Below are 24,020 nucleotides of genomic sequence, written 5' to 3'. Positions count from 1 at the left end.
GCTACAAGGCGGTGGCAGAGTTTCTTGCCTTAGTTTTGGAATTCCACTAGGAGGCAACAGAGTGCTTCACTCTCCAGCAGATGCAATCTTGCCCATGACCACTGGATGGCGTCAAGGCACCCTCGCTTAAGATCGCAGACTGATTCTCCTGGAAGTTATGGTAGAGGGAAAGGGGGGGGGGCGGGGGCAGGGGAGTAGAGGGTGAAGGGTTAGAGAGAGTGGTGGTGGGTGTCAGTGGGCAGGGCAGATTTCTCCCCTGGGTGGGGTAAAGCACAGCTTCTGCTGCACTGTCCTCTTGGATGCTCTATCCTGCCTGTTTTCATGGGCCTGATGGTGCTGTACTGGGCTCCTTGGGCAGGTACAGGACTGTCAGCTGGGACTGGCTCTTGGACACTGAAGTATTTTGGGCTCTCATGGGAAGACCCTAAGGGGGCTTAAAAAACCTGCCATCACAGAGTCTTTCTGACTCATAGCAATGCTGTAGGAGAGAGTAGAACTACCCCACAGGGTTTCTGAGGCTGTAAATCTTTACAGAAGCAGACTACCACGTCTTTCTCCTTTGGAGTGGCTGGTGGGTTCCAACCTCTGACCTTTTGGTTAGCAGCCAAGTGCTTAACTACTGCACTACCAGGGCTCCTATCACTGCATTAGGGGAGCTCTATAGAGATGGGTGGGTATAGAGTGTATGGGCCCACAAGTCATCTGCTGTAAGTGGGTGCTGGTAGTGATCAGAAGGTGCCATGGGGAGCAGTTGCTGAGGGAGCAGGGTAGGAATAACACGCAAGGAGAAAAACATTTATTTAAAATGTCCCCTTCTATATGAGGCAGCTCTTGAGCCTCAAACCTGGCCTTGCCTGCCGCTCCCCATCCACCACAACCTAGCACCCTCACCTATGACAACAGCTAACGTTAATTGAGCACTTCTTTAACGCCACCCTCAGTTCTAAGTGCTTTGCACAATTATCTCCCGTCATCCTCAGGACCACCCCACGAGGTGGTGTGTATATATATATATGTGTGTGTGTGTGTGTGTGTGTATATACATACGCCCATGTATGTATGCATGTATATATGTGTATATATACCTACTGCTGTCAAATTGATTCCGACTCATAGCGATCCTATAGGACCGAGTAGAACTGCCCCATAGAGTTTCCAAGGAGCAACTGGTGGATTCAAACTGCCGACCTTTTGGTTAGTAGCCAAACACTTTACCACTGTGCCACCAGGGCTCCATGTTTATATATACATATATATGAATATATAAAATGTGGATATTCTACATCTTGACAAAGTAAAAATAGAACTGAGAGGGAGATGGAGTGAGGGTGGCACAGAGGCTCTAATGTTTCTTATGCAGTGGAGGACCAAGAAAGTCCATCAAAACTGATCGCTTTTGTTAAAAGGGCGATCGTCATGAAAACTACAATCAGAAACTGTTAAGTGTGGTTTCCCTGTATACTTGAAAGTGGGGTGAGGACTTTTACTTTTCATTAATTCTATTCTGTACCAGTTTGTTAAAAAAAAAAGTACATGTTACAATAATGTTTCTCAGGTTTAAAAAAAGTTTAATTCTTATAAAAAACAAAGACTGGAATCCACCCTATCAAGTTGAGACTCAAAAAAGTCATGGTCTGATCACCTGAGTTAAATTTTTATTTGGTGGTAAATCTATGTATTAGTCAGGATTCTTCAGAGAAACAGAACCAACGGGAGATTATATACATGTATCTATCTAAAATTGTAAAAATGGTGTGGTGTCAGAGGCCTTCTAACTTCATGAGGGGGGAGAATAATCACCATCAGAAGCCTAAGGCTAACTCCTATGAGGTGGAGGTCAGGGATACCTCCACTTTTCAAACTTTTCACCAATTCTGACACCAGCCATCCCTCCCATGACGCTGTCTGCTTCTCTGCTGACTTTGGTAGTTTCCTTGCAGTGGCCACACAGAACACACAGACTATACTCATGTTTATGTGGTTTATTCGGGAAGTAACAGACATAACTCATGGTCAGGATCAACAGGCTACAACTCAGGATCAGGAAGCATGTAGGCAAAGCCTAGCAGGCTCCCCCGAAGTGGAGAACACATCCCTTTCCTTCAATGCAGGACAGCTCTCTCAACTCCTCTTGGCCATGCAAACAAGCAGCCCCTTCTCTCTGCCATGCATGCTCCCTCTCAGCCCCCTAAGGACAGGCTCCTCTCAGCCCTGGCCTCTACCCTGCTCAGACAAGTGTTACAAAGCTCTTTAGCTTCATTGATAAGTGCCTAGATGCACTCCACTCCACCAGGAAACCTGCCCGGAGGTGCTCAGCTCTCTCGCTTGGTAGGTCGGCGAGCCTAGCCTGCCAGTATCGTGCTGCTGCTGTCTTGCACCATCTTCAGTTGTACAGCTCTATCTCCTGGGTCAAGGAGGTTCTCAGTGCAGCGACCCTGGGTCCAGAAGAAACTTGCTCCTGGCTTTTCTTGATGGTAATGAGACCCCTTTTTAGCCTGTGGGATTGACTCCCTGTAAACCAAGCTGGATGGCAAAACTGACCAATCCCCTATAAGGGTTTCATGCACCTTACTGCATTATTAGCAAGCTGTCCAATCCCCTTGTAGGGCCACAAGCACCATATTTGCATAGTCACACCCAATCATTTTGTGGGAGTCACAAGACCATGGCTAGAAGGGCCATATTAAAACACTTCACTGCACCACAATAATGTTTGAGAACAAATTAAGGAATTGGCTCATATAATTCTGGGGACTGCCAAGTCCAAAATCCATAGGCCAGGCAGGCTGGGAAACTCGGGCAGGGTATCTATGTTACAGTCTTGAGGCAGAATCCTTCTCCTCTTGGAAACCTCAGCTTTTGCTCTCACGGCCATCAAGCGATTGAACTGATGGCCAGCCACCTTATGGAGAGTCATCTTTCATCTTCTTTAGAGTCGACTGATTATACATGTTATCACATCAACAGAATACGTTCAGATCAGCATGTAGCGTTTGACCAAACGACGAGGCATCACAGCCTAGCTAAGGTGACATATAAGATTAACCAGCACGATCTGTACGCACGGACACAGGAAGGTGATCGAGACATACATATTGTGTGAAAAAAGGCTTCAGAACAAACTATCCTCACAGAAAAAAGTCCAAAATACATCATTGCAGTGCCTTTACTTTGGGGAGTGGGATTAACGAGTGTCGGGAACGTTTTCGCCATTTACTTTTGTTGCTAGATGTTTTACAATAAGCATGCAGAAATATATTACAAGTCTGGAAAATAGAAAAAAAAAAAGATGTTTGAAAACTTGCTGCTACTACTACTATCGCTGCATTGAGATACAAGAAAAGCAGTGTGGTTCTCCACCCAATCAATGACCACTATGCAGGCATGAAGAATGGTAAAGTAGATATGCAGTTATCTACACGGAACCCTGTTCCTTCACAGTCATGACCCCGCTTCTGGAAGGCCTCAAAGAACTTGGATTTTGCCCAAGTTGAAGACTCTCCAGGGCCCTGTGTGTTGCTGAGCACATTTTTCTGAAATCAGAGCAGCTGCTGCAGAATCTTCTGGAAACTGAGCCTGGAGTCCTGCTTTGCCACCATTATTCTCTGTACCACACCGCACTTCCACTCCCTCCCAAACATGCCCCGGCAATCTTCTCTCATTACGTGCCTCAAGATGCCAAGGTGTGCACATGCTGGGGAGTGGAGGAGGGTAGTTGCAGTACCTGGGAAGTGGATGAAGCAGACCACTGAAGCAGCAGCATGGCCCCACCTCAGTGTGGTGATGCAGTAAAGCATATGCTGGGAAAGAGATCTTTCAGGATAGAACGAAATTTTTAACAGGCTATTTCTGGAAAGGAACAGCTGTGAATAATATACCCAAATAAACTAATATTTGTAAAGTGCTTAAGACAGTGCCTAGCTACAAAAATAATTGTTTAATACATCTGTGTTTTCAAGTTTTCCAACAAACACATATTTACTTATACGGTAGATAATAAAAATAATTTAGAAAGACTTCTGGCTCCATTAAAATTAACAGAAAAAATAGACACTTTTTTTCTTTTTTTGAAATTCAACAAGATTGATGACTAATGACCCAGGGAATGGAGTCTAAGGAAGGAGTCAGAAATGACCTCTGAGTGCTAGGGGTAGGCTTGGCTGACTATGAGAAAGTAAACCCACAGAATGTTCTCTACAAGGCACGGGAGGGCCTTACCTACAGAAGAGATAGGAACACACCGTTCTCAAACTGGGGCTCACATAGAAAGGTTGTGGCCTGATTTTCTGAGTCAAATCTTTATTTGGCAAACAAAGTTCCTTCCTGATAATCCAACCACGTGACAGCAAAAAGTGTGTGCCCAGCACCCAGCCGCCAAAAGCATCTCCAGCCAGAAATGAGGAACCATGAGTCCACCTCCTTTTCTGCTGCTTCAGTGTTGTGAAGGAGATGGTGGAAGGCTGACCACAGGACTGCAAAGACCCTCTGAGCTGCTCCCTGCTCCCAAGTCCGAAGATAAACTGCAGGAACTGGACCAGGAGACTGGCACCTCATACTCCCGGTCACTGGGCTACAGGAAGCTGCACAGGAAGGAGAGACCCCAGAGGCCAAGGCTCCAAGGGGCTGTGGTCCTGGGTCCCAGCTCCCCTGGAGCCTCCTGGGGTTTGGGGCTGGCTTCGTCCCCTCCAAAGCCCAAAGCTAGCCCAGCTAGGAGGGTCGGCCACAAACAAGGAGCTGTCACCGTCCCTCAAAATGGGCTGTGATTTGTTCCAAAGTCTTCCCTTTGGTTTCGGGGACACAGAACACAGTGAAGAGGACGCTGAAGATGCAGAAGGTAGAGCTGAGCCAGAAGGCGCCATAGGGCCTGAGGACCTCCTGCAGAGAGGAGAATGGCCATGTATGGACAACCAGTGCCGGAACTCAGCCTGCCCAGCCCATGGCTGCGCCTTATCTGTCTCTACTGAGCCCAGGGGCAATGGAGGGAGGTCAGGGGCAGCAGTCTGGCAGCCTGGGTCAACTATGCCCAAGGTATGGATGTTCTGTGCAGAAACCAAGGGTCACAGTAATGAAGTGACTGCCTCCATGGTCAGAGAGCTGTTAAATGACAGAGCTGAGCTCTAGCCTGTGTCTGACTCCAGGTGCACAGACTCACCCTCTATACTCAGCTTTGGTCCCACCCACCCTCTGGGGTCTCTGCCCTGGGGTCTCTCATTATGGTGCTGGTGGGGATGGATGAGCTATCAGCAGATCCAGACGGGCAGAATGAGCATGGTGCCAGGAGCACAGACACTCAGGGCCCACAGGCATGGAGGGAGGAATGAGCCTAACCCCCCAACTGCAGCCCATCCCCAGTGGCATCCACGTGCCAAAACCAAAGCATGTCTTCATCTGGGGCCTTATGACCTCATGAGGCCCTTCTCAGGACGCTATACACTCCTGGGTCAAGGTTGGGTCCTTTGCCATCTCCTCCTTGGCTTCTTTTCCTCCCCCCCTTTGTCGTCCTTCTCTTCGCAGGCCTCAGCCCTGGTCTTCTTGATGTGCTCCTGCAGGAAGCCCTGCCCGAGGGGGTCCCAGGCCCTGTGTCCAGGCTTTTCACCAAGCCTGCATTCTGGTGCCTCCACCCAGCCTCCCAGCAATTCACTCCCTACCACTTGACTATTGCCTTCCTGGCCCTCATCGTACAGGGGACCCTGTCCATCTTGTTCATTGCTGACTCTGGTGCCCTGAACAGGGTGTGGACATGGTATGTGCCAGGAGACCTGGGGGCAATGAATGACTGAACAAATGCCTTCATTATCCACTTCATAACCATTCCCCATTGGCTGGGATGCCCCAGGGGCTGGAGCATGTCTATGTCAGTCTTATCTGTAGGAAGGCAGCAAAATATTGAACTGAATTGATGCTCCCATCAACCCTAGGAGGAAAGTACTGTAACCACCATTTTCAGCCAAGGAAACTGCTTCAAAGAAGGTAAGCAGCATGCCCAAGGCCACACAGAGAGAAAGGACTGAGCAGGCCTGTTGACTCCAATGCCCCAAGCTCTTCCCAGCACAGGCTTTGCCTAGTCTGTGTGCCCAGCCTCCATTAATGGCAGGCCAACCATACTGTCCTCTACCACCATGGTCTGAAGACTCTCAAGAGGGTGGTCACAGCCTGGGTTCCTTGTCTACCCTGGCCCATCTGTCTCCACCTCACCCCTGACCAAGACTGCAGGACTCCCAGGCATGGGCCTGCACTGAAGGCCAGTGACTCTGAGTCTTTTGCAATGAGAGCCATTCTAAAAAGTGGTTCTTGGCTAACTGAATGGGGGGAGAGGCCACCGGGACCTGGACTCACCATGAGGTTGCTAAATTCTTTTGTCACCAGAAAGGCCATGAGCCAGTTGGTGAGGACGCAGACACCGGTGGCCACACCCTTAACATCCAGAGGGAAGATCTCTGACATAAGCAGCCAAGGGATGGGCCCCCAGCCCAGAGCGAAGCCTAAGGGAGCAAGATAGGCATTAGAACCCACAGGGGCTGCGGAGCCCACAGTTTTGGCCCAAGACACCCCAGCTGAGGGCTCACAGGGCAGAAGTCTGGGTTTCCAAGGGCCCTAGGTTCCAGTCTGGTCCCACCAGCTCTGTGCCTTCCTGCTATGAAGCCTGGGTCTAGTCACTCACTCCTTGTGCAACAGGCTTTTACCTATAACACGGGACAATGATGGGCCTGATCATAGGGTTGTTGTGGGGATTAAGTGAAATGAACACGGAAGGGCTTAGTGTCCAGCACCTGGTCAGAGCTATAAACCCTGAGGGCAGGTAAGACCGGACTCACGGGAGCTGTAAGAATCCAGTGGTGATGGGGTGTGGGAGCTGGTGGGGGACAGTGGCGCTCCCCCAGTCTCTCTGTGGACCCCTTCTCACCAGCGATGAAAAAGCACATGCTTCCCACAGCCAACCAGGCCAGCCCTGCACTGGCATCGACAGGCTCCATGGAGATGGGCGTGAAGAGGTCCACGTGTGAGGAGTTGTTGGGGCCACCCTGGGTCAGCTTGAAGTAGGCACCAAAGGCGCTAGTGCTGAACACCATGATCACACCTGCAGGAGGGAGGGTGTGGGCTGGGCAGTGCACTGGGAAATGCTGCTTCCCCTCTGCACAATCCACCTGCCTGACCCTCTCTGGGGAAATGGCCTGCAGGCCTGAGTGAGGCACTGGGCTGGAATTCCGGGGCGCTTCATGGCCACAGCCATGTGGCCTGGATGTCTCTGACAGGGGCGTGCCTAGCACAGCTAGGGTGGCAGGGCCCTGCAAGCTTGATATTCTAGCACTTTGGCCTTGGGGCCCCTGACTGAGCAGCACCCCGTCCCCGCCCTGAATCTCAAACCTTAGCAAACTCCAAGAAGTTCCAGGACACGTACCTCCCTGGCCAGGCCAAGGAAGAGGGAGTAATAACGGCAACAGCAGTAGCGTTTTAACCGCCACCTGCAATGGTAATCTTCTTAGCGGCCAGCATGAACCAGTGCTCCGTGGGCCGAAGCAGTGTGCCAGGGTCTCACACAGATCATTTCCTGATCCTCATAGCCACACTGAGGGAAGTGCTGCTGTGATGCCCTTTTCACAAAGGGGGCAGCTGAGGCTGAGAGAGGTGAAGTTACTTGCCTAAAAAGACCACAAGCTTCACCTCACGTCCTGATCCTCAGTTTACCAACTGTAAAATGGGGGCTGTGAAAGGGCCCATCTTGTGGGTCCATCATGAAGGTTAAGCACATTAATGCAGTAACACTATCAGCCCAGGCTGGTCTGGAGCAAGTGCTTGGTGAACACAGCTGCTGCTAAAATCCCAGCCTTGTGAGTCCACGACGCTTGCTCTGTTGGACACTTGGCCGTCCTTCTCTATCCTGTAATGTGGTGGCCTTGCCAAAGGCCCTCCGGCTGTGGTGGAAGCCTGGCATGGAGGTACCAATACTTGCACAGGGCTGGGTTCTCACCTGACACGGCCAGGAGCAGCCTCCGTCCAGCTCTGTCCATGATGAGCGCTGCTGCAGCAGTGAACAGTACCTGGATAGCGCCCACGATGACTGAGGCCAGGCTGCTGTCCTGAGGGAAGACAAGGGCCAAGGCAGTCTGGTGGGTCAGCCAAAGAGGCCAGGAGGGCCACCCTAGGAAGCCCACCCTAGGAAGCCCCAGCTTTGAGGAGGAAGCCCCACCCATGTGGTATGCTGATGAGCAGAGGCTGCTTTACCTTGAATTTGGCCTCCTCAAAGATGGTCTCTGCATAGAACATAACGGCATTGATCCCCGACAGCTGCTGGAAGGCCATCAGTGAAATGCCGATGATGAAGGGCTTGTAGACGCCAGGCCGCCTCAGCTGAGTCAGGTGGAAGCCCTGCTCAGACAGAAACCAGGTCATCAGTGGCTTCTCTGTCCTCTCATGGGCATCCCTGGGCTTTGGGCTCCCGTCCTTGAGGTCGTGGTGGGGGTTAAGCCTCAGTGTGGCTTCTCACCCAGGCTCCATCTGTGGACTCAGGTCCACAGACAAGTCCCTGCATCACTTTAGCCTCCCTACTTGTAAGGTGAGGAGATCTTTACCTGCTCACGTCTTTTCCTGAATTTTTGGGGGGCAAGTAGCAAAATTCCACGCATTCCAACCCTCCAGCCTCTAGGGCATCCAGTCCTTGCCTTGGGCGTGACCCTGTGCTCAATTCCTCCCATAGTCCTTCTCACTGAATCCTTACTACCACCTACACAGCACATGCTATATGACTCCCATTTTGCAGATGAAGTAACTAAGGGTTAAAGACGGGACGGTCACACAGTAGTTAAGTGGCAGAGATGCAGGTTCAAACTCAGGTCTGACTCCAAAACCTAGACTCTTAATCGTTTCCTTGCCCTATGACCCACGTGCCACCCCTCCCCAGCCGCCCCACAGTTCCCCAATTAAATCCAGGTCCTCAATTCAACACCTGGATTTTCTTCTGAACCGACCCCTCTTCCTGGGACAGTCAGGATCAAAGCTTTGCTGGTGACCTCTGAAGCTAGGCCCAGCTGAGTGGGACTCCAGCTGCTCTGCCTACTGGTAAACAGGACAACACTGGGTCTTCCCTGTCCTCACTGAGGGTGGAGGGATGGGTTCCCTTCCCCCAAAGTGTGTGAGAGCTTGGGAACAGGCTATGCTGCCTCCCCCAGCTACAAAGGGGTAATATGTCACACGTGCCCCCCAGCTCCCAGACCCTCACCTGGTGTTCATCCCCGAGGTGGGGCTCTTCCCAGCCCTGTTCAGAGCCCCACAGGAAGCGCAGGGCGGCCATGGCTTCCTGGCGCTTGTGCTGAGTCAGCAGGAACCGCGGGGTCTCAGGCACGCAGCACATGAGTAGCAACATGAGAGAGGGGGCCGCACAGCCCAGCACCGCCAGCCAGCGCCACTCCAGGATGCTGCCTGGTGGTGGTGGGGGCGGGGGGTGCGGCCATCAGAACCAGTCTGGACCACTCTCAGGGAGTGCCTGCACCTCACAACCCCAGGGACTCAGCTCAAAGGATGGGGAGCTCACTGTCTCGGCATGGTTGCCTTCCTTTTTGTTACCGATGTTATTGTTGCTGTTGATAACAATATTATTAATAAACTTAAGACATCATGGGCCAATTTATCAGCTGTAGAGATGATGGTGGGTATGTAGATTATGCTATATCCATTCAGTGAAATATTTACGTAATCATCAAACAAATGAGTGTTCCCTATAGGGTCGCTGAGTCGGAATCATCTTGATGACAATGGGTTTCCTATGTGTTGATATGGCACCACATGTATAAAGGTAGGGAATGAGAGAATTAATAAGCGTATTCCTTATATATAAGGCGCAGACTCTCCCTGGAATGTTGCTGGGCATCTCCGGCTTCTCTAGAGAGGAGGGGGACAGAGGTAGGGAGAGACTTTTCACTGAATACTCTCCCATTTGTACTTCTTGGGAGCCCCTGGGTGACACAAATGGTAAATGCATTCAGTTGCCAATCTAAAGGTTGCTGGTACAAGGCCACCCAGAGATGCCTGAGAAGAAAAGCCTGGTGATCTTCCAAAAAAAAATTAGCAATTAAAAACCCTTTGGAGCACAGTTCTACTCTGACACACATGGGGTCACCAGCAGTCACAATCAACTTGACAGCAGCTGATTTTTGTTTTTTGTACTTCCAAAGTGTCAAATCACTTGAATGTATATCCGAAGGAAAAAAAATAAATAAATAAATAAAGCGGGATTTTGTTAGTATGAAGATGTACGAAGAACAGTACAAATTCAGAATTATCTAGAATTACATAAAGCACTTTTGTGTGTCACTTAATTTAATCCTCCAACAGTTAGGCGGGATTATCTCCATTTAGAGACAGGGAAACAGGCTCCTAAGGGCGATATGACTTGGCTCAGGTCACATAGCAAGCATGGCAGGGGCCATCTCCAAAGCCTGCCATTTTTCTACCTTATTTCTGGTGAGATCACATCTGCCTCCTGAAGCTGGCCCCAGTTCTGTCCCTTGGAGTCCCTGGAACCTGCCTTCTTTACACCAAATCGCCTGGCATTGTGAAGTCAGCACTGATATTCCTGGGGTGGCCCCGCTAAGGCCTTTCAAGCTCCGGTGCTGAAGCTTTCTGGAGTGCCCTGCGCACACCTAGAATCCTCAGTAAAGTCCTGATCTAACCAGTCAGCCACTGCCACACCCTCCAAGTCAGCTTCTGCCCTTTGAAGCCCTTCGGAGACAAGGCTGTCACCTTCTCCAGATCTCCCTGGAACTCAGTAATAAGACCCCAGGTACCCCAAGATGCCAGGGAGGCAGTATGCCTTGGGTACTGGCTGTGTAACCTTGGGGTCCCTTGACCTCTCTGAACCTCAGTTCCTATATCTGTAAAATGACCGCTTGGCCATTTACAGGGCTCAAAAGAGATGCCGTGAAAACTATACCTGCCATGTAGGCTAGGAGGATGCCTGTGACGACCATCAGCTGCACACAGGAGCCCAGCAGCCCCCGGACTGCTGGGTAAGCAATTTCAGCGATGTACACCTGTTGGCAATTGAGATGATGGTTTACTTGATGTCCAAGAGGTTCTCAAAGTTGAAAAGCCTCAGCTGTCCAGAGCTGAGACGATCCCTATTTGGGGTGACTACAGGCCCTACAAGCCCCTAATCACATTATCCCAGGTCAGTAGTGCCTTTCCTATGTTCTGTGCCCCTGTATCTGTATCTGGTGTTTAAGGGGATTAAGCTTATGTACTTGGTTGCTGTTGTGTGTGAGGGTAGAGGAGAGGGCACAGTGCTTCTCAGACTTTAATGTGTATGAATCCCCTTGTTGAAATGTCAGTTCTGATTCAGTAGGTCTGGGGGGTGGGGTGCTAAGATTCTGCATTATATAACTCTTTAGGCTACTGGCCCATGAACCATACTTTAAGTGGTGCTGTTGGAGTGAAGGGAAACCCTGGTGGCGTAGCGGTTAAGTGCTAGGCTGCTAACCAAAGGGTTTAGCAAACTTCAAAGAAGTTTGAATCTGCCAGGTGCTCCTTGGAAACTCTATGAGGCAGTTCTACTCTGTCCTACAGGGTCGCTATGAGTGGGAATCGACTCCATGGCACTGGGTTGGGTTTGGGTTTGGTTGGAGCAAAAAATCAGGAACTTCCCAGCCTTATCTCTACCAGTGGCTGTCAGTACTCTCTGGGCTCAGGGGCCACCAGGGCCTTGACCACACTTCTAGGTTATTCCTCACACCTTAGGCCCAAGGGAAACTCTAGTGGTGTAGTGGTTAAGAGCTATGGCTGCTAACCAAGATGCCGGCAGTTTGAATCCACCAGGCGTTCCTTGGAAAGGAGCAGTTCTACTCTTATAGGGTTGCTATGAGTTGAAATCTACTTGATGGCAGCGGGTTTAGTTTTTTTTTTAGGCCCATGACTAAGCAGATGTGTTTTTGCCTAAAAAAAAAAAAAACAAAATTGAGAAATCCATCCCAGCTGCTGCCCAGCAAATGCAGGTGAAATGAGTTGGAGAAGCAAAGCGATGATCAAAAAGAATAGCCACTGTTTAGTCTTAACCAGGTTGGGGCGTTAGGTGGCTCGTCCTCCAAGCCCACACCAGCAGTAATTCATGGGTTACCCAGTGATCCCAGCTGCTAGGGTCCAAGTACTCCCACAAGCAGTATGTGCAAAGTTCCACTGAATCCTCATAACCACCTCATGAGGTAATTCTTCCATTATCCCCATTTTACAAAGGAGGAAACTGAGGCTCAGGGAGGCACCCTGCCCAGGTAGCTGGCAGAGCTGGGATTTGGACCCAGGTGTGTGTAGCTCAAAAGTCTGACTTTGCAGTGCTGGGTCAGGAGAGGCTGAGAGGGCAGCTGAGGGGCTAGTTTGTGAACAGGGGAAGGGGAGTAGTGGATCCTAGCAGCCCTTAGTCTCCCCTAGACAAACCCAAATCCATGTCTTTAATGGTTCAGAAGATAGAACAGGATTTTCCTGCTGCCTGTGGTGTGAATGACGGGGGAGGGGGGCGGTTAATGCCATCATGTGTGTAAAGGACAAGGGAGGCAGGCACAGGTAGGTTGGGCAATCCTGGATTCAAGTAATAGCTTCACCATTGATTAGTTGTAGACCTTGCCTGGGAGAAGGGTTTCACATTTCTGAGGCTCAGTTTCACCTCTAAAATGGGACTAACAACAGTTGGCTCCTACCAGGGTCTGTGGTGAGGGTAAGACGCCTGGTGGTTGGCACACAGGAGGCTTTACAGCTCCTGTGGGCCACAGCCAGGGAGAGCCACGCCCCAGGTCTGGGGAGCGGTTTGTCCCACTCCTTTGTCTCGGCCTCAGGCCGCGAGGCAGGTGGACACTCACCGGGGCCACTAGCGAGGCAATGCCGCAGGCCAAGCCGGTGAGGAGGCGGCCCCCGAGCAGCATCCACACATCCTGGGCCGCAGTGATGACGGCAAAGCCAGCCACGAAGGGCAGAGTGCAGAGCATGAGGCTCAGCTTGCGTCCGGCGCGATCCACCAGCCAGCCGCCCAGCACGCCCCCCGCCGCGGCGCCCAGGGTCACGATGGCCTGGGAGGCAGGCGGACCGCGGGCTGAGGAGGGAGCGCCAGGGGCCGATACCCAACCTCGCCCTCCACCCCCCGGCGTCCGCACTGGGAAGAAGCTGGCTCCCGGGCTGGAGGTCCGGGAGGGGGCAGCCCCGGGCAAAGGAGCCAGGTCGGATGAGGCGGAGGGTCCCAGTGCCCGCCCGAGGCGGTGAGAGGGCTGTGATCCCAGACCCAGGTCTCACCCCGAACCAGGAGGCGGCGTCGTCGCCGAGGCGCAGGGCCCGGGAGGCATCGCGCCGCAGGCTCGGGATGGCCGGCGAGCTGTAGCCGAGCGCGAAGCCGAAGCTGAGCGGGCCCAGGGCAGCTGCAAAGGCGGCGAGGAAGAGGCGGCGGCCGCGGGGGACGCTGCGGGGACAGGGCCGTGAGCGGCGCGGGGCGGAGCATGAGAAGGGCAGGGAGCGAGGCCGCGCCCTCGACCACGGGCTCAGCTGCCCGCTCACCTGCCGCCGGGGGGCCGCAGGAGTGACTGCCTTTCCTCCTGGTCCGCAGGCGTCATGTCAGCGGCTAACGCTTGTTCGGTCCGCTCAGGCGCCTGAACTGCCACAGGTCCCGCGAGTGCGGCCGGCACCCGCCTCTCGCAATAGAGACGGCCAATGGGCAGTGAGGGGCAGCCCTGGGGCGGGGTTGGAAACTTCCGCGAATGGAAGAGCGGCCAATGGGAACGCAAGGAGGGGCTAGTGTCTGCGCTAGGAACCGCCCTTAAATCAAAGCAGACCAATGGAAGCACAGAATAGGTGGGCGATGCCAACTGGGCCCGCCCCTAGAACAGAGCTACCCAATGAACAGGAGGGGCGGAGTTTGCACAACCATCCAATAGGATTGTGGCGCGAGTCCGGAGTCGGCGTCAGGAATTTGCCTCAGAGCTGAGCCGGCCAATTAGGGTGGGGGGGCGGGGATTGCACCTGGCCTGGAGCCGCCTCTCAATCAAGCTTCAACTAATGGGGCTAGGGACTGGGCGAAGGCGGGGCAGGTGGGCCCCCGGCCCAGGACACCCCCGCCCGGATTCCGGCGGCTGCTACAGTCCTCCTTGGTTGGGTCAGCAGTTTTGGTTGTGTTAACCGCTGCGCTGGGGCCTAGGCGCCTGTCCGAGCCCTGACCCCTGAGAGCCACAGGGCGGAAGGTCTCCAAACGGACCGTCCTGTGCCGCCTATTTCCGCCTAGCTTGCCGAGACTGACCCGACATTCCTGCCAGTTTGCCCAGGACGAGGTCGTGACCTCCCGTGGCGAAGCCCACCCCGGTCTAGCCGCGACTAGGGGGTCTCTCCGATTGCTGATGGCTGCTAAAGCGACGAGGACTAAGGCTTGCAGATGTTTGGATCCGTTAGGCGGGGACCCCGTGCCGCATTTGTGTGATACAGGCTTAAATGGTGAGCTCCACGTTGCCTGTTAAATTCCACTCACTTCACAGGTAATCTTGATTCTTGAATATCCATTTTACTACCTCCCAACTTTCAGTACCCCGCAGACTTTAATAGCCAGCCTCTCCATGTTTGCATCCAAATCACTACTGGAGGTGAAGATGATTAGGTCAGGGTTCTGTAGGATCTCATCATTCGTGCCAGCATCAATCCACACCCACCACTCTGGGTGCAGGCAGTTGCTGTGGGATACTGGTGTAATCCTGGAAAGAATCGGGGCTGTGGGAGTAAGAGGCTTGGCTTTTAATCCCTCTCTGGCCCCTGTTTTCTCATCTACAGGTGAGGAGGATAGTATCTATTTTTCAGGAGAGATGTGAGTAGGGATAATGTATATAAAACACCAAGCACATAGGAAGCACTCAAATGCTAGCTCCTATGACTACAATTGACTACAATAGTTGATGGATTGCAGTCACCTGATGGAACTGTCATCCAACCAACATTTTTCAATTTTGACCACAAGGCTATTTTCAAAGACTTAGGCAACCCCCTTCTGAGCTTCCACAGGATCTTGTGCTTGAGTTATAAATTCTTATCACAGCACTTATCACTGTTCTGTAGTCACCTGTTCACTGCTCTCCCTCCTCCACTGGATGTAGTTTCCTCTGGACAGTAGACATTGGGTATTTGCACAGTGGATGAATGCCTCAAACTCCATGGACAAAAAGCTGCTGTTAAGCATAGTTTATTTTATAACTCAGCCAGTACGGTATGTGGAGATGCTTATGTAGACCGTGTGCTCCAGTGAGCCCAGGTAGCGTCAGCCAGCCCTCTGAGCCATGGACCCCTGCAAATCTGCTCCTACCCTCTGGGTGGGGGGCTCCTTCTTGAGTGCGCAGTGTTCAGTTCTTGGCCTCTGTAAGCAGATTTTGCTGCCAAAACAGCCTCCTGCCCCCTTTTTATAAGGAAAGCACCATCAGTCCGATTAGTAGGGTCTGCCTTCTGCCCTCTCCTCATTTACTTCTCAGATCTGTGACTCTTGTCAAATCGTGGGGTGGCTCTAATGCTGCTGATCCCCTGAAAACCCTTGGTTTTTCTACTCCAGGCTGAGAAGCAAGAAACCTCAGGAAAAAAAGATGACAGAAAAAACACAGATACAAGCTCATAAAGCTTACAAACTAGCTTAACATGAAAAAAACGCCAGCCAGATCCAACACACATGTGACTCAGCATGGCTATGCGTGGTGGACGGGGGAGAGAGCATGGGCTCTGAGGTCAGAGAAGTTGTAGGTTCAAATCACTGCCCATTTCTGAGCCTCAGTTTCCTCATTTGAAAAACAGGAATAATAAAACCTAATTCATGAAACTGTTGGTGGAGCTGAGAACTGTATGTAGTTGATTTTGTGTGTTTCCCCTATGTATAAAAGGGCATAACAAAACACACAGAAGAAATGGAAATGCTGAATGCCGCAAAGATTATGAGAAAATGTATTTGGTTATAAACAGCTCCATCTCAGTATATCTAAAAAGCATTATCTTTACTGCTCTTGCCTTCTTCTTTCTGCCAAAAACAGGAACCAAGAACTCTCCCCACAGTGTGCAAGACCCACAAGTGGGTGGGATCTAAACTTCTATAAAATATATTAATTAGATCAAGGTTCTGTCAAACACCGTTCTCCACACTTACAATGAAGTCCTACAGAAGAACTCTTCAGAGCTGCTTTAACAGAGGATACATGATTTAAAGTTTCTTTTGAGGTGTAATATTGGTGAGACGAGAGAGTAAAATGGGATCAGACAGACTAAAGCCAAAGGAAAATTCTTCACACAAATGAAAATTTTTGCAAGCAGTGTCAGTGAGGCTAGGTTTTCCCTCTTTTGATCTCCCTGGCTAGGAGCTGACGTTTCACTCTTTCATTTGCACTTGGCCCCATACACATTTCTTTTTTTTTCTTCTTCTCACTTTGAGAAGGGAGCAGATAAAATGACAAGAGGAAGGGAAGTCATTTGGATCATGTCAAAGAGTAAGGCTGACCCAAACAAAAGGAGGGAATTTGAGAAGAATAATTTTGATCACAAGGAGTAACTGTTCCCTGGTTATGATTTCAGAATAGCAATAAAATCAAACCAAATAATCTTACAACTCTTGAAAATGTCCTAGTCCTTCTCATTTTTCGTGAGACAGTAGGAGGAAGAAGGAAGGATTTCTAAGGTCTACCCATTCAGCTTTTCTCAAGAGTCGATAGGCAGGAACACTGCTGGTTCCAATCACAGTGAGCTGAGACAGCAACAGGGGCCAAAGGTACAGAAAGAAAACTGTTATTTATCATAAATTTAAAAAGTAATGACTTTTCCTTATAAAAGGAACACATTATGTGACACAAATCAAAACTAATGAAAAATATTTTTCCATGTAAGTATATAAAATATAAGAGAAGGTTGCAGTAAATAAGAATGAACATTTTTTATTTATTCAAAGTTTCAATCTAAAACCTCAGTGAAATCTACCACCTTTATTACAAGGGGACTGATGATTCCTGAACTGAAAGAAACGAAGGTCAAGAAAGATGGCACCAGACATTGGAGAGTGACCCAAACTGGCCGAGTCTGCAGAAGATTTGGTCCAATATATCACTGACAGGCTAAAAGCTGCATTTCGTTGAGAAATGATGTTAGAGCTGTTGAAAGAGTACAAACCTCCATAAGAAAACTACAGATGGCAAACAAGATGCACAGTCTCTTTACTTCAAGTCAATAATGTCTTCATCCGAGGAAGCTGTGAGCTGAAAGAGGCTCCCTGAGACGGGGCTGCCCTCTCTGTCAGCCACAGGGTCTGGGTCGGAGCTTGTGGAGTGGTAACGCCCCTCGGGAGTGGCTTCGGAAGTAGAAGGACTTTCCAAGGAGCCCGATGTGATCCTGGAAGAGAAAAGTCACTGTAAAAAGGATCCATAGGAGCAGCATTGAACTGAGCCTATTCTGTCTGGCAATGTTCTGCTCACCTGACCTCATAAGCCTGCCCCTTTGCCCTTGGTTATGAGGGGAGGTGGGGAGATGCACGAGGCCCCACACACGGTTCAGGCTTTGCAGGCAGACACCCCTAGCTTGTGGGGTTCTGAAGGTTCGGTGTGTGACAAACAGCAGGTGTTTGTGAGGCGCTATTTACCTTTCAGGGAGCCCTGGTGGCACAATGATTAAGTGCTCTGCTGCTAGCCAAAAGGTTGGCTATTTAAACCCACGAGCGGCTGGCTCTGTGGGAGAAAAAACCTGGCAATCTGCTTCCATAAAGATTATAGCTTAAGGAAACCCTATGGGGCAGTTCTGTCATATGGCGTTGCTATGAGTTGGAATGGATTTGAAGACACACAACAATATTTACCTTTCTAAAGTATGAATCCAGATAATGCCGCTCTCTGCCTAAAACCCTCTATTGGCTCCCTTAAATTCCTACCTGCAGCGAAGGTTCCAGGACTTGGCTGTACTGACCTATCTCTCACCCCCTCTATTTTCTCCAACTCCTCAGGATTTTCTTGATAGCTGCATGATCAATTTGACCAAAATTGGTTTCCAATTCTCAGGGAGTTAATCCATTCAACAAGTACTCATTGTCCCTCAGAAGCGCATCGGATTCAGCCTCTGTCCATGTCTTGACACATCTCCACGCCCTCTACACTCAAGCTGTTCTGCTCTTCTGTCTCCTCACAGGCTAGCCCTTGCCCTGCTGTTCTCTCTGTCAGAGGTGCTTTTCCCCAGGTCCTTGCCATTCATTCAAGGCTCAGCTCAAAGAATCTTCCTTGACCCCTCTCTCAAAGTAGACCTTATACAGGCTTCACCCCACCTTGGTCACTTCCTTTCAACTTCTTATATGGTATTTATCATTATTTGAAATGACCAAATTTGCTTATTTGTTTGCAGGTTTATTGTCTGCTCTCCACATTAGAACATGAAGTTCATAAATATTTGTTGAATTTAAAGCATGACTGCATGCTTCCCCTCCCTGAGCCAGGTTGATGAGACTTGGCTCAGCCTTCCCTGGTGTTTGAGACAGCCTTGTCCCAGGTGTGAGGTAGCTGGCCCCTCTTGTTCTTACTGAGTTCATTTGCATCACATGTCACCCTGGAATGCTCTAATTGGTTCCTTGTTGGGCTTCCCCACTGGCCTGCTAGCCCACTGAAGGCAAGAACAGAGTCTTAGTCATCTCCATATGCCCGATGCCCAACTCAGTGCCAGGCACTCCAAGAATGTGTGTTAAATGAATCAGTGAAGCTTTGGACATGGGCCCTGTTACAGGAGCACAGATAATGTTGCTTAAAGGATCTATGGCACAAATATTCATTGGTATGTGATACTGAATGGTCATCTAGAAAGGCTGTACCTGTTCATGTTCCCCTGAGAAGTGTTGGAGGGTATCTATTTCCCTGCACTCTTACTGAACCTTTTTGTTTTTAAAAACCTCTGTCAATTTAGTGAGCAACAACAACAAAAAAGTCTCAATATATTTTAATGAGCATTTGTTTGATTGTTAGTGAGGTTGCCTATTTGTCCGAGCCCCTCCCTGGTAGGCTCTGCTCCTCAGAGGACCTGACGCTGACCCTCTGCTGTGGTTGGTCATCAGGGCCAACCCCCAGCATCATCCGTCGGCAGAAAGAGCCTCCTGGGTGGTGCTATGACTCACAGGGCTACCACCCTGAGCAGGGGCTGCTGGGGGATGCTCCCCCTCTTTACCTGTCACTGCTAGTTGATCTCACTGTCCCTGGCTTGGGACCTCCTTGGTTTTCTTCTAACCGTTTCCGGGGTTTTGATTTGGGCTTTGGTGCTCCTTCGGACCTGGGTCCACCTTCATCCGAGAGGCCTGGATTGCAGGAGAGAATTGTAGCTCAGAGGATCATTACCACAGGGTTCAACATGCCACTTGATTTTGCCTTTATTTTGTTCCCATAAATCTGAACAAAATGCTCTATAATAGTCTAGGCTTTTCACAATTTTCATGGTGCTTTACGTTTCTCTGGACTGCTCTTCTGTCTGTATACTGAGAGAGAAAGGGCATAACAAATACATCTCATCCGTACTATCCCCACGGACCTGTCCCATGGTCTATGGCTGGGAGAAGTGATGACTGAAACAGGCATAAGTAAGAACGTGGTAAACTTAAACTTTTAGATACACAAATATAAAATGTTTTCTGAGAACTGCGGGATATAAATCCTTCCAGACACTTTTCTAGGAAATCACACATATAAAAATCCATTGCCGTTGAGTTCATTTTGACTCACAGCCACCCTATAGGACAGAGTAGAACATCCCCATAATGTTTCCAAATTGTAATCTTTATGGAAGCAGACTGCCACATCCTTCTCCTGCAGAGCAGCTGGTAGGTTCGAACTGCCAACTTTTCAGTTAGTAGCTGAACGCTTTAACCACTGTGCTACAGGGCTCCTTTATACATATATAAATAATTTAAAAAAACTTATCACACTAGACGTATTGTTTTATAAACTGCCTTTCCTCCCCCACCCCCTTAACATGGTTTGGGCAGCTTTCTACTACACCAGTAAATACACATCTGCACATCCCTGGTAGCACAGTGGTTAAGGGCTCAGCTGCTAACCAAAGGTCGGCAGTTTGAATCCCCCAGCCACTCCTTGGAAACCCTGTGGGGCAGTTCTACTCTGTCCTATAAGGTCGCTATGAGTTGGAATCAACTCCACGGCAATGGGTTTCACATCACTGCTGGTGGGTAAACTGTACAGTATCCTTGACGTAGATGTACTATAATTGATTTATGAGAAAGTTCCCTCATCAACTCGTTGTTTTTGAGGATGACAAATATCCAAAGATAAAACCAATGGATATCTTTACCAACAGTGAAAACACAAAAGATCAAGAGCTATTACCCAGCAGTTCCCTGCGGGTCCTGCTTGCTATTTCCTTAATCTCCATACGAGACAGAGACAAGGAATGAGTGACAGGAATGGCAGCGATGCCAACACCGATGGAAGTGGGTGGAGTGATGACCTTGGAGACTAAGGGAGATTTCAGAGGTCGCTCGATGCTTCTGCCAACAAGGTTTCTGAGTGGAATCTTGTACAGATTTTTGAGCTGAATTTCACCTGCAATATGATTTAGAAAAGAACATCAGAACTTTAAGTTTAAGCTATTTACAAGAGACCAATTTCTGATTCCTCAACATAGCTATGAAGGAAGATTTTATGCCACCCGCCAATCTCCCAAGTCTCATGATGAACCGTTCACTGACGGTGCCTGATGGCACTGAGTTTTCCAAGGGCATTGTTTTCATGTATAAGTCAGATAAAATGCAACCACAGATACCAGGAAAAAAGACTAGACAAGAAAAGCAAAAAGCTGCAGCAAACCCAGCAGCACAGCTGCCCTGTTTGGGAAGCTTTGTGCTTCACCGGAACCATGAGCAATAAAAATAATTGATGTGGTAAGAAATTATGAAAACCACTGTGTTGAAGGCAATGCGGTAACCACAGCAAAGGCCTGTGGATCCATAGGCAAAGCCAGTTAGAGTGAAAGGCTGGGTGTGCTCAGTAATGTTTAGGTTTTACTACTATATGCTTTTAGCTATAAAACCCCACTAGAAGGAAAAGTAACTTTGCTCTTGCAAGTCAGAAATTCTCTAGCTCTTAACTCCCTTCTTCCCATTAAAACAATTTTTTCATAAGAAATTTAAAAATCATCACAAGGTGTGTTAATGCAACTGATACATTCAGACTACAAGGTTTTTTTTTTTATGGCTTTAAATAATGACTTCTTTAGGCAGTAATTGCATTTGATAATGAATCAGAGAAACAAGAATGGATTAAAAATATCTATTAACAGGACAATAAAAGCTAGACCTCACCTTCCCCCAGGGAAGAAGGAAATACTGGAGTATCTCGGCCTGGGGGTGTCTGAGGAGAATTGTGGGCACTGGCCCCCTTGGAGCTGCCTCCAGATGAGACCTCATTTACAGCCGCAGTTGCTGTGAAGTATATATCCGACTAGGAAGAAAGGAAATATTACAGTGGTGCCTGGCATCCCAGGCCCTGTATCCGCTGGCCCTCCCACCATCCCTTAGCTGCTACATCCCTTGGAGCGTGCAGTACAGGACCGGGTGCCTAGGTGGGGGCTTCCTGAGTAAAGCCGGGCGCGCTAGTTAGCCTTTGCCTGAGAATTGAGTTCTCCACTACTTTTCCTTATCCTTTTGTTGACACACAATGGAAAGCAGTCAGTTTTGCACACATCTTCTGCAAACACAGACACAACTGACAGTTTCCTAAGGGGGACCTCAGGCTCCTGGAGTGTTAGAACTAGCAGGGCCTTCCGGGATTCAGTCAGCCCCATTTTACAGCCGAGGAAAGCGATGATTCATGCACTGACTCAGCAAGTACACACGCACACCCAAACGTGCTGGCTTCGGCGGGAATGGCGGCAGTGTGCCGGGGCTAGCCTGTACCGACGCAGGAGAGCTGAGCTTCAGGAATGGTGCAAGCTGGCTGTTAAACATAGCTATTATTAAAATTACATAAACTTTAATAACTTATATTAAAACAATGGCAATAAACATAAAAACTCATCACTTCCTAATTATTTAACTACCCTTTCCTATTATCTATTCCCCTGAAGTTATTTACATCCGTAGTATCTGTTGTGGAAATACTATCGACTGGCAGCTACTGGGCGTCTCTTCCTAATGCTATGCTCAGTGGCGTCACACTGATAGCTTGAAATTAATCATGGTGGGACTGTTTACACCATGGAAATTGGCAAATGCTACAAATCAGAGCTTGATTTGTTGCTTTGTTGATTGTGAAGACTTAAGAAGTGATGGAGAAGACATAAATGATGAAGGTAATGAAACATAAAAGGAAGGATCCCTGGTGCGCAATGGTTCAGCGCTCAGCTGCTAACCAAAAGGTTGCTGGTTCGAACCCTGCCAGCTGTACTATGGGAGAAAGGCTTTGTGATATGCTCCCGTAAAGATTAAAAAACAGCCTAGAAAATCCCATGGGACAGTTCTACTCTGTCATGTGGGGTCACTATGAGTCGAAATCAACTCAACAGCACCTAACAACAAAAGTATGTTGAGTCTAGTACTGAGGCTGAAAGAAGTTTTGGTTTAATGAATATGATTTGCACAGGGGCAAGAAATAGTTTAATAGTAGATCACATATCAGATTAAATACAAAAAGAATTAGCGAATTGAGATATAACTCCAATTTTAAAATTATTATTGAATTGTACCCACGGGTTGGCTACAGGTACAAGAGTTCATCAAAAGTTAACAAAAGCATTCTGGGAGAACCATTTGGCTAAATGGACTTCATGATAAAAAGCATTGTGTATTTTGTTCTTTGTAAATTGTGAGCTACACAGCCTTTATATCAGTGAAATTTATAATCAGCTAATGTGTGTATACACATACACACACACACGTGCGACATCCCTTTTTTGGAGAGCTGGTGGTTAACCGTTTACCGGCATACCACTGGTGCTATGTTAGAGAATAAGCCAGCACAGTCCCTGCTCTCGCAGACTGTCAGTGTAGCAGGGAAGGCAGACAAGTAAGCAGTCACCACCAAATTTAATAAATGTCAGGACTGAGGATGTGCCATGGTGGGGGAGCAGCTGGGGGACCAGCCCAGGGAAGACTATGTGGGGCTAATTCAGGGGAACGGACTAGAACAAGACCTTCTGGACTGTGTGCCAGCGATAGAAGATACCTTGGGAAGTCACAGTCGTACCTGCATGTCTTGATTTCACTCAACACTTGCATTATTAGACTTGGATTTATCATTATTTCATGGGATACAAACTCAAATTGAGGATAGAAGCAGCAAAGGAAGAAAGAGGTGTTGCAAGCTCTTTTAAAAAAAAAATTAAAAAAAAACTATTTTTTTGCAAGCTCTTTTATAAAAAAAAAATTTTTTTTTTTTTTTTTTAATAGACTTGGAATGTCCTCTGGTACAACACTGACATGAAAAACTGGCCCACTCTCTGACTGGGGAGTTCTCCGTTCAGCTGAGCGCTGCCAACCACCAAATCACTGAGTAACTCTATTAACAAAACTAAGGAAGAGCATTTTGAAGCCTAAGAAGGTCACACAAGAAAACCCACCCAGTCCGTTTTCAGCTGCTTCATCTCCCGTCCGGCATTGTGACACCCAGTGGTGGTATTATCATCAGTCCAAGTCAGTGAGGTGCAGTTTCAGTGCTTGCCTGAAACCTCGTGGTGCCTGGGGCTCCAAAGGCCCCCTCGGTCAGAAATAAGATCCCAGTTCTACTCACTCTGGAGGCCACAAGCTGAAGCTGAGGCACAACTGCTGTGTGGACCAGGTTCCCATTCACCACCAGGCGGATCTCAATGGAGTCGGTGGTGAAGGCCAGGAGGTACGGGAAAGCACAGACTGCAAGGGAACAGGGCGTGTCAGATCTCAGCCCAGTGGCTTCGTGGTAGTGGCGGCATCGCGGCTGTCTCACATTCATCCTGACTTCTCCAGAAACTTCCATCTTTCACATCCCCCTGGTTGCTTCTCTTCTTCCTTCAAATGTGCATATCCCCCCAATTCTAAGATA

The 24,020-nt window shown here is 49.1% G+C and overlaps 2 protein-coding genes and 1 long non-coding RNA gene across 15 annotated transcripts in view; 1 reads left to right on the top strand and 2 right to left on the bottom strand.

Annotated features, from left to right (window-relative positions):
• Nucleotides 1-1,940: 1,940 nt before the first annotated feature.
• On the bottom strand, nt 1,941-13,660 carry SLC2A8 (solute carrier family 2 member 8). Of its 6 annotated transcripts, none has more exons than XM_049896334.1 (10): nt 13,525-13,660; nt 13,267-13,429; nt 12,840-13,046; nt 10,928-11,027; nt 9,218-9,417; nt 8,224-8,367; nt 7,970-8,078; nt 6,905-7,078; nt 6,337-6,482; nt 1,942-4,580 (listed from the first exon to the last, which is right to left on the bottom strand). In XM_049896334.1, exons 1-10 carry the CDS (start codon nt 13,578-13,580, stop codon nt 4,563-4,565), a joined length of 1,317 nt encoding a protein of 438 aa, XP_049752291.1. In that variant the 5' UTR covers nt 13,581-13,660; the 3' UTR covers nt 1,942-4,562. The 6 variants fall into 6 exon arrangements, with proteins under 6 accessions (XP_049752294.1, XP_049752291.1, XP_049752290.1 ...); XM_049896332.1 differs by having other exon boundaries at nt 1,946-4,875; XM_049896337.1 differs by lacking the exon at nt 6,337-6,482 and having other exon boundaries at nt 1,941-4,580; nt 6,816-7,078.
• A 336-nt stretch (nt 13,661-13,996) lies between these two features.
• Nucleotides 13,997-24,020, top strand: part of LOC126082662 (uncharacterized) — an 86,450-nt gene continuing 76,426 nt past the window's right edge. For all 4 annotated transcript variants that reach the window (XR_007518599.1, XR_007518600.1, XR_007518598.1 and 1 more), the window contains exons 1-2: nt 13,997-14,492; nt 23,393-23,834. This is a non-coding gene — a long non-coding RNA (uncharacterized LOC126082662). The remainder of the gene's footprint in view (nt 14,493-23,392; nt 23,835-24,020) is intronic.
• Nucleotides 16,891-24,020, bottom strand: part of GARNL3 (GTPase activating Rap/RanGAP domain like 3) — a 206,986-nt gene continuing 199,856 nt past the window's right edge. For all 5 annotated transcript variants that reach the window (XM_049895409.1, XM_049895412.1, XM_049895411.1 and 2 more), the window contains 5 exons: nt 23,733-23,851; nt 21,308-21,446; nt 20,334-20,549; nt 19,165-19,291; nt 16,891-17,358 (listed from right to left, as the gene is read on the bottom strand). In XM_049895409.1, coding sequence (XP_049751366.1) covers nt 17,184-17,358; nt 19,165-19,291; nt 20,334-20,549; nt 21,308-21,446; nt 23,733-23,851 — 776 coding nt within the window. In that variant the 3' untranslated portion in view covers nt 16,891-17,183. The remainder of the gene's footprint in view (nt 17,359-19,164; nt 19,292-20,333; nt 20,550-21,307; nt 21,447-23,732; nt 23,852-24,020) is intronic.

Source organism: Elephas maximus, chromosome 9 (assembly GCF_024166365.1).
Source record: "Elephas maximus indicus isolate mEleMax1 chromosome 9, mEleMax1 primary haplotype, whole genome shotgun sequence".
Classification (NCBI taxonomy): Eukaryota; Metazoa; Chordata; class Mammalia; order Proboscidea; family Elephantidae; genus Elephas; species Elephas maximus.
The sequence above is the reverse complement of the archived record's forward strand: the minus strand, read 5'-3'. Positions and strand labels throughout refer to the sequence as shown.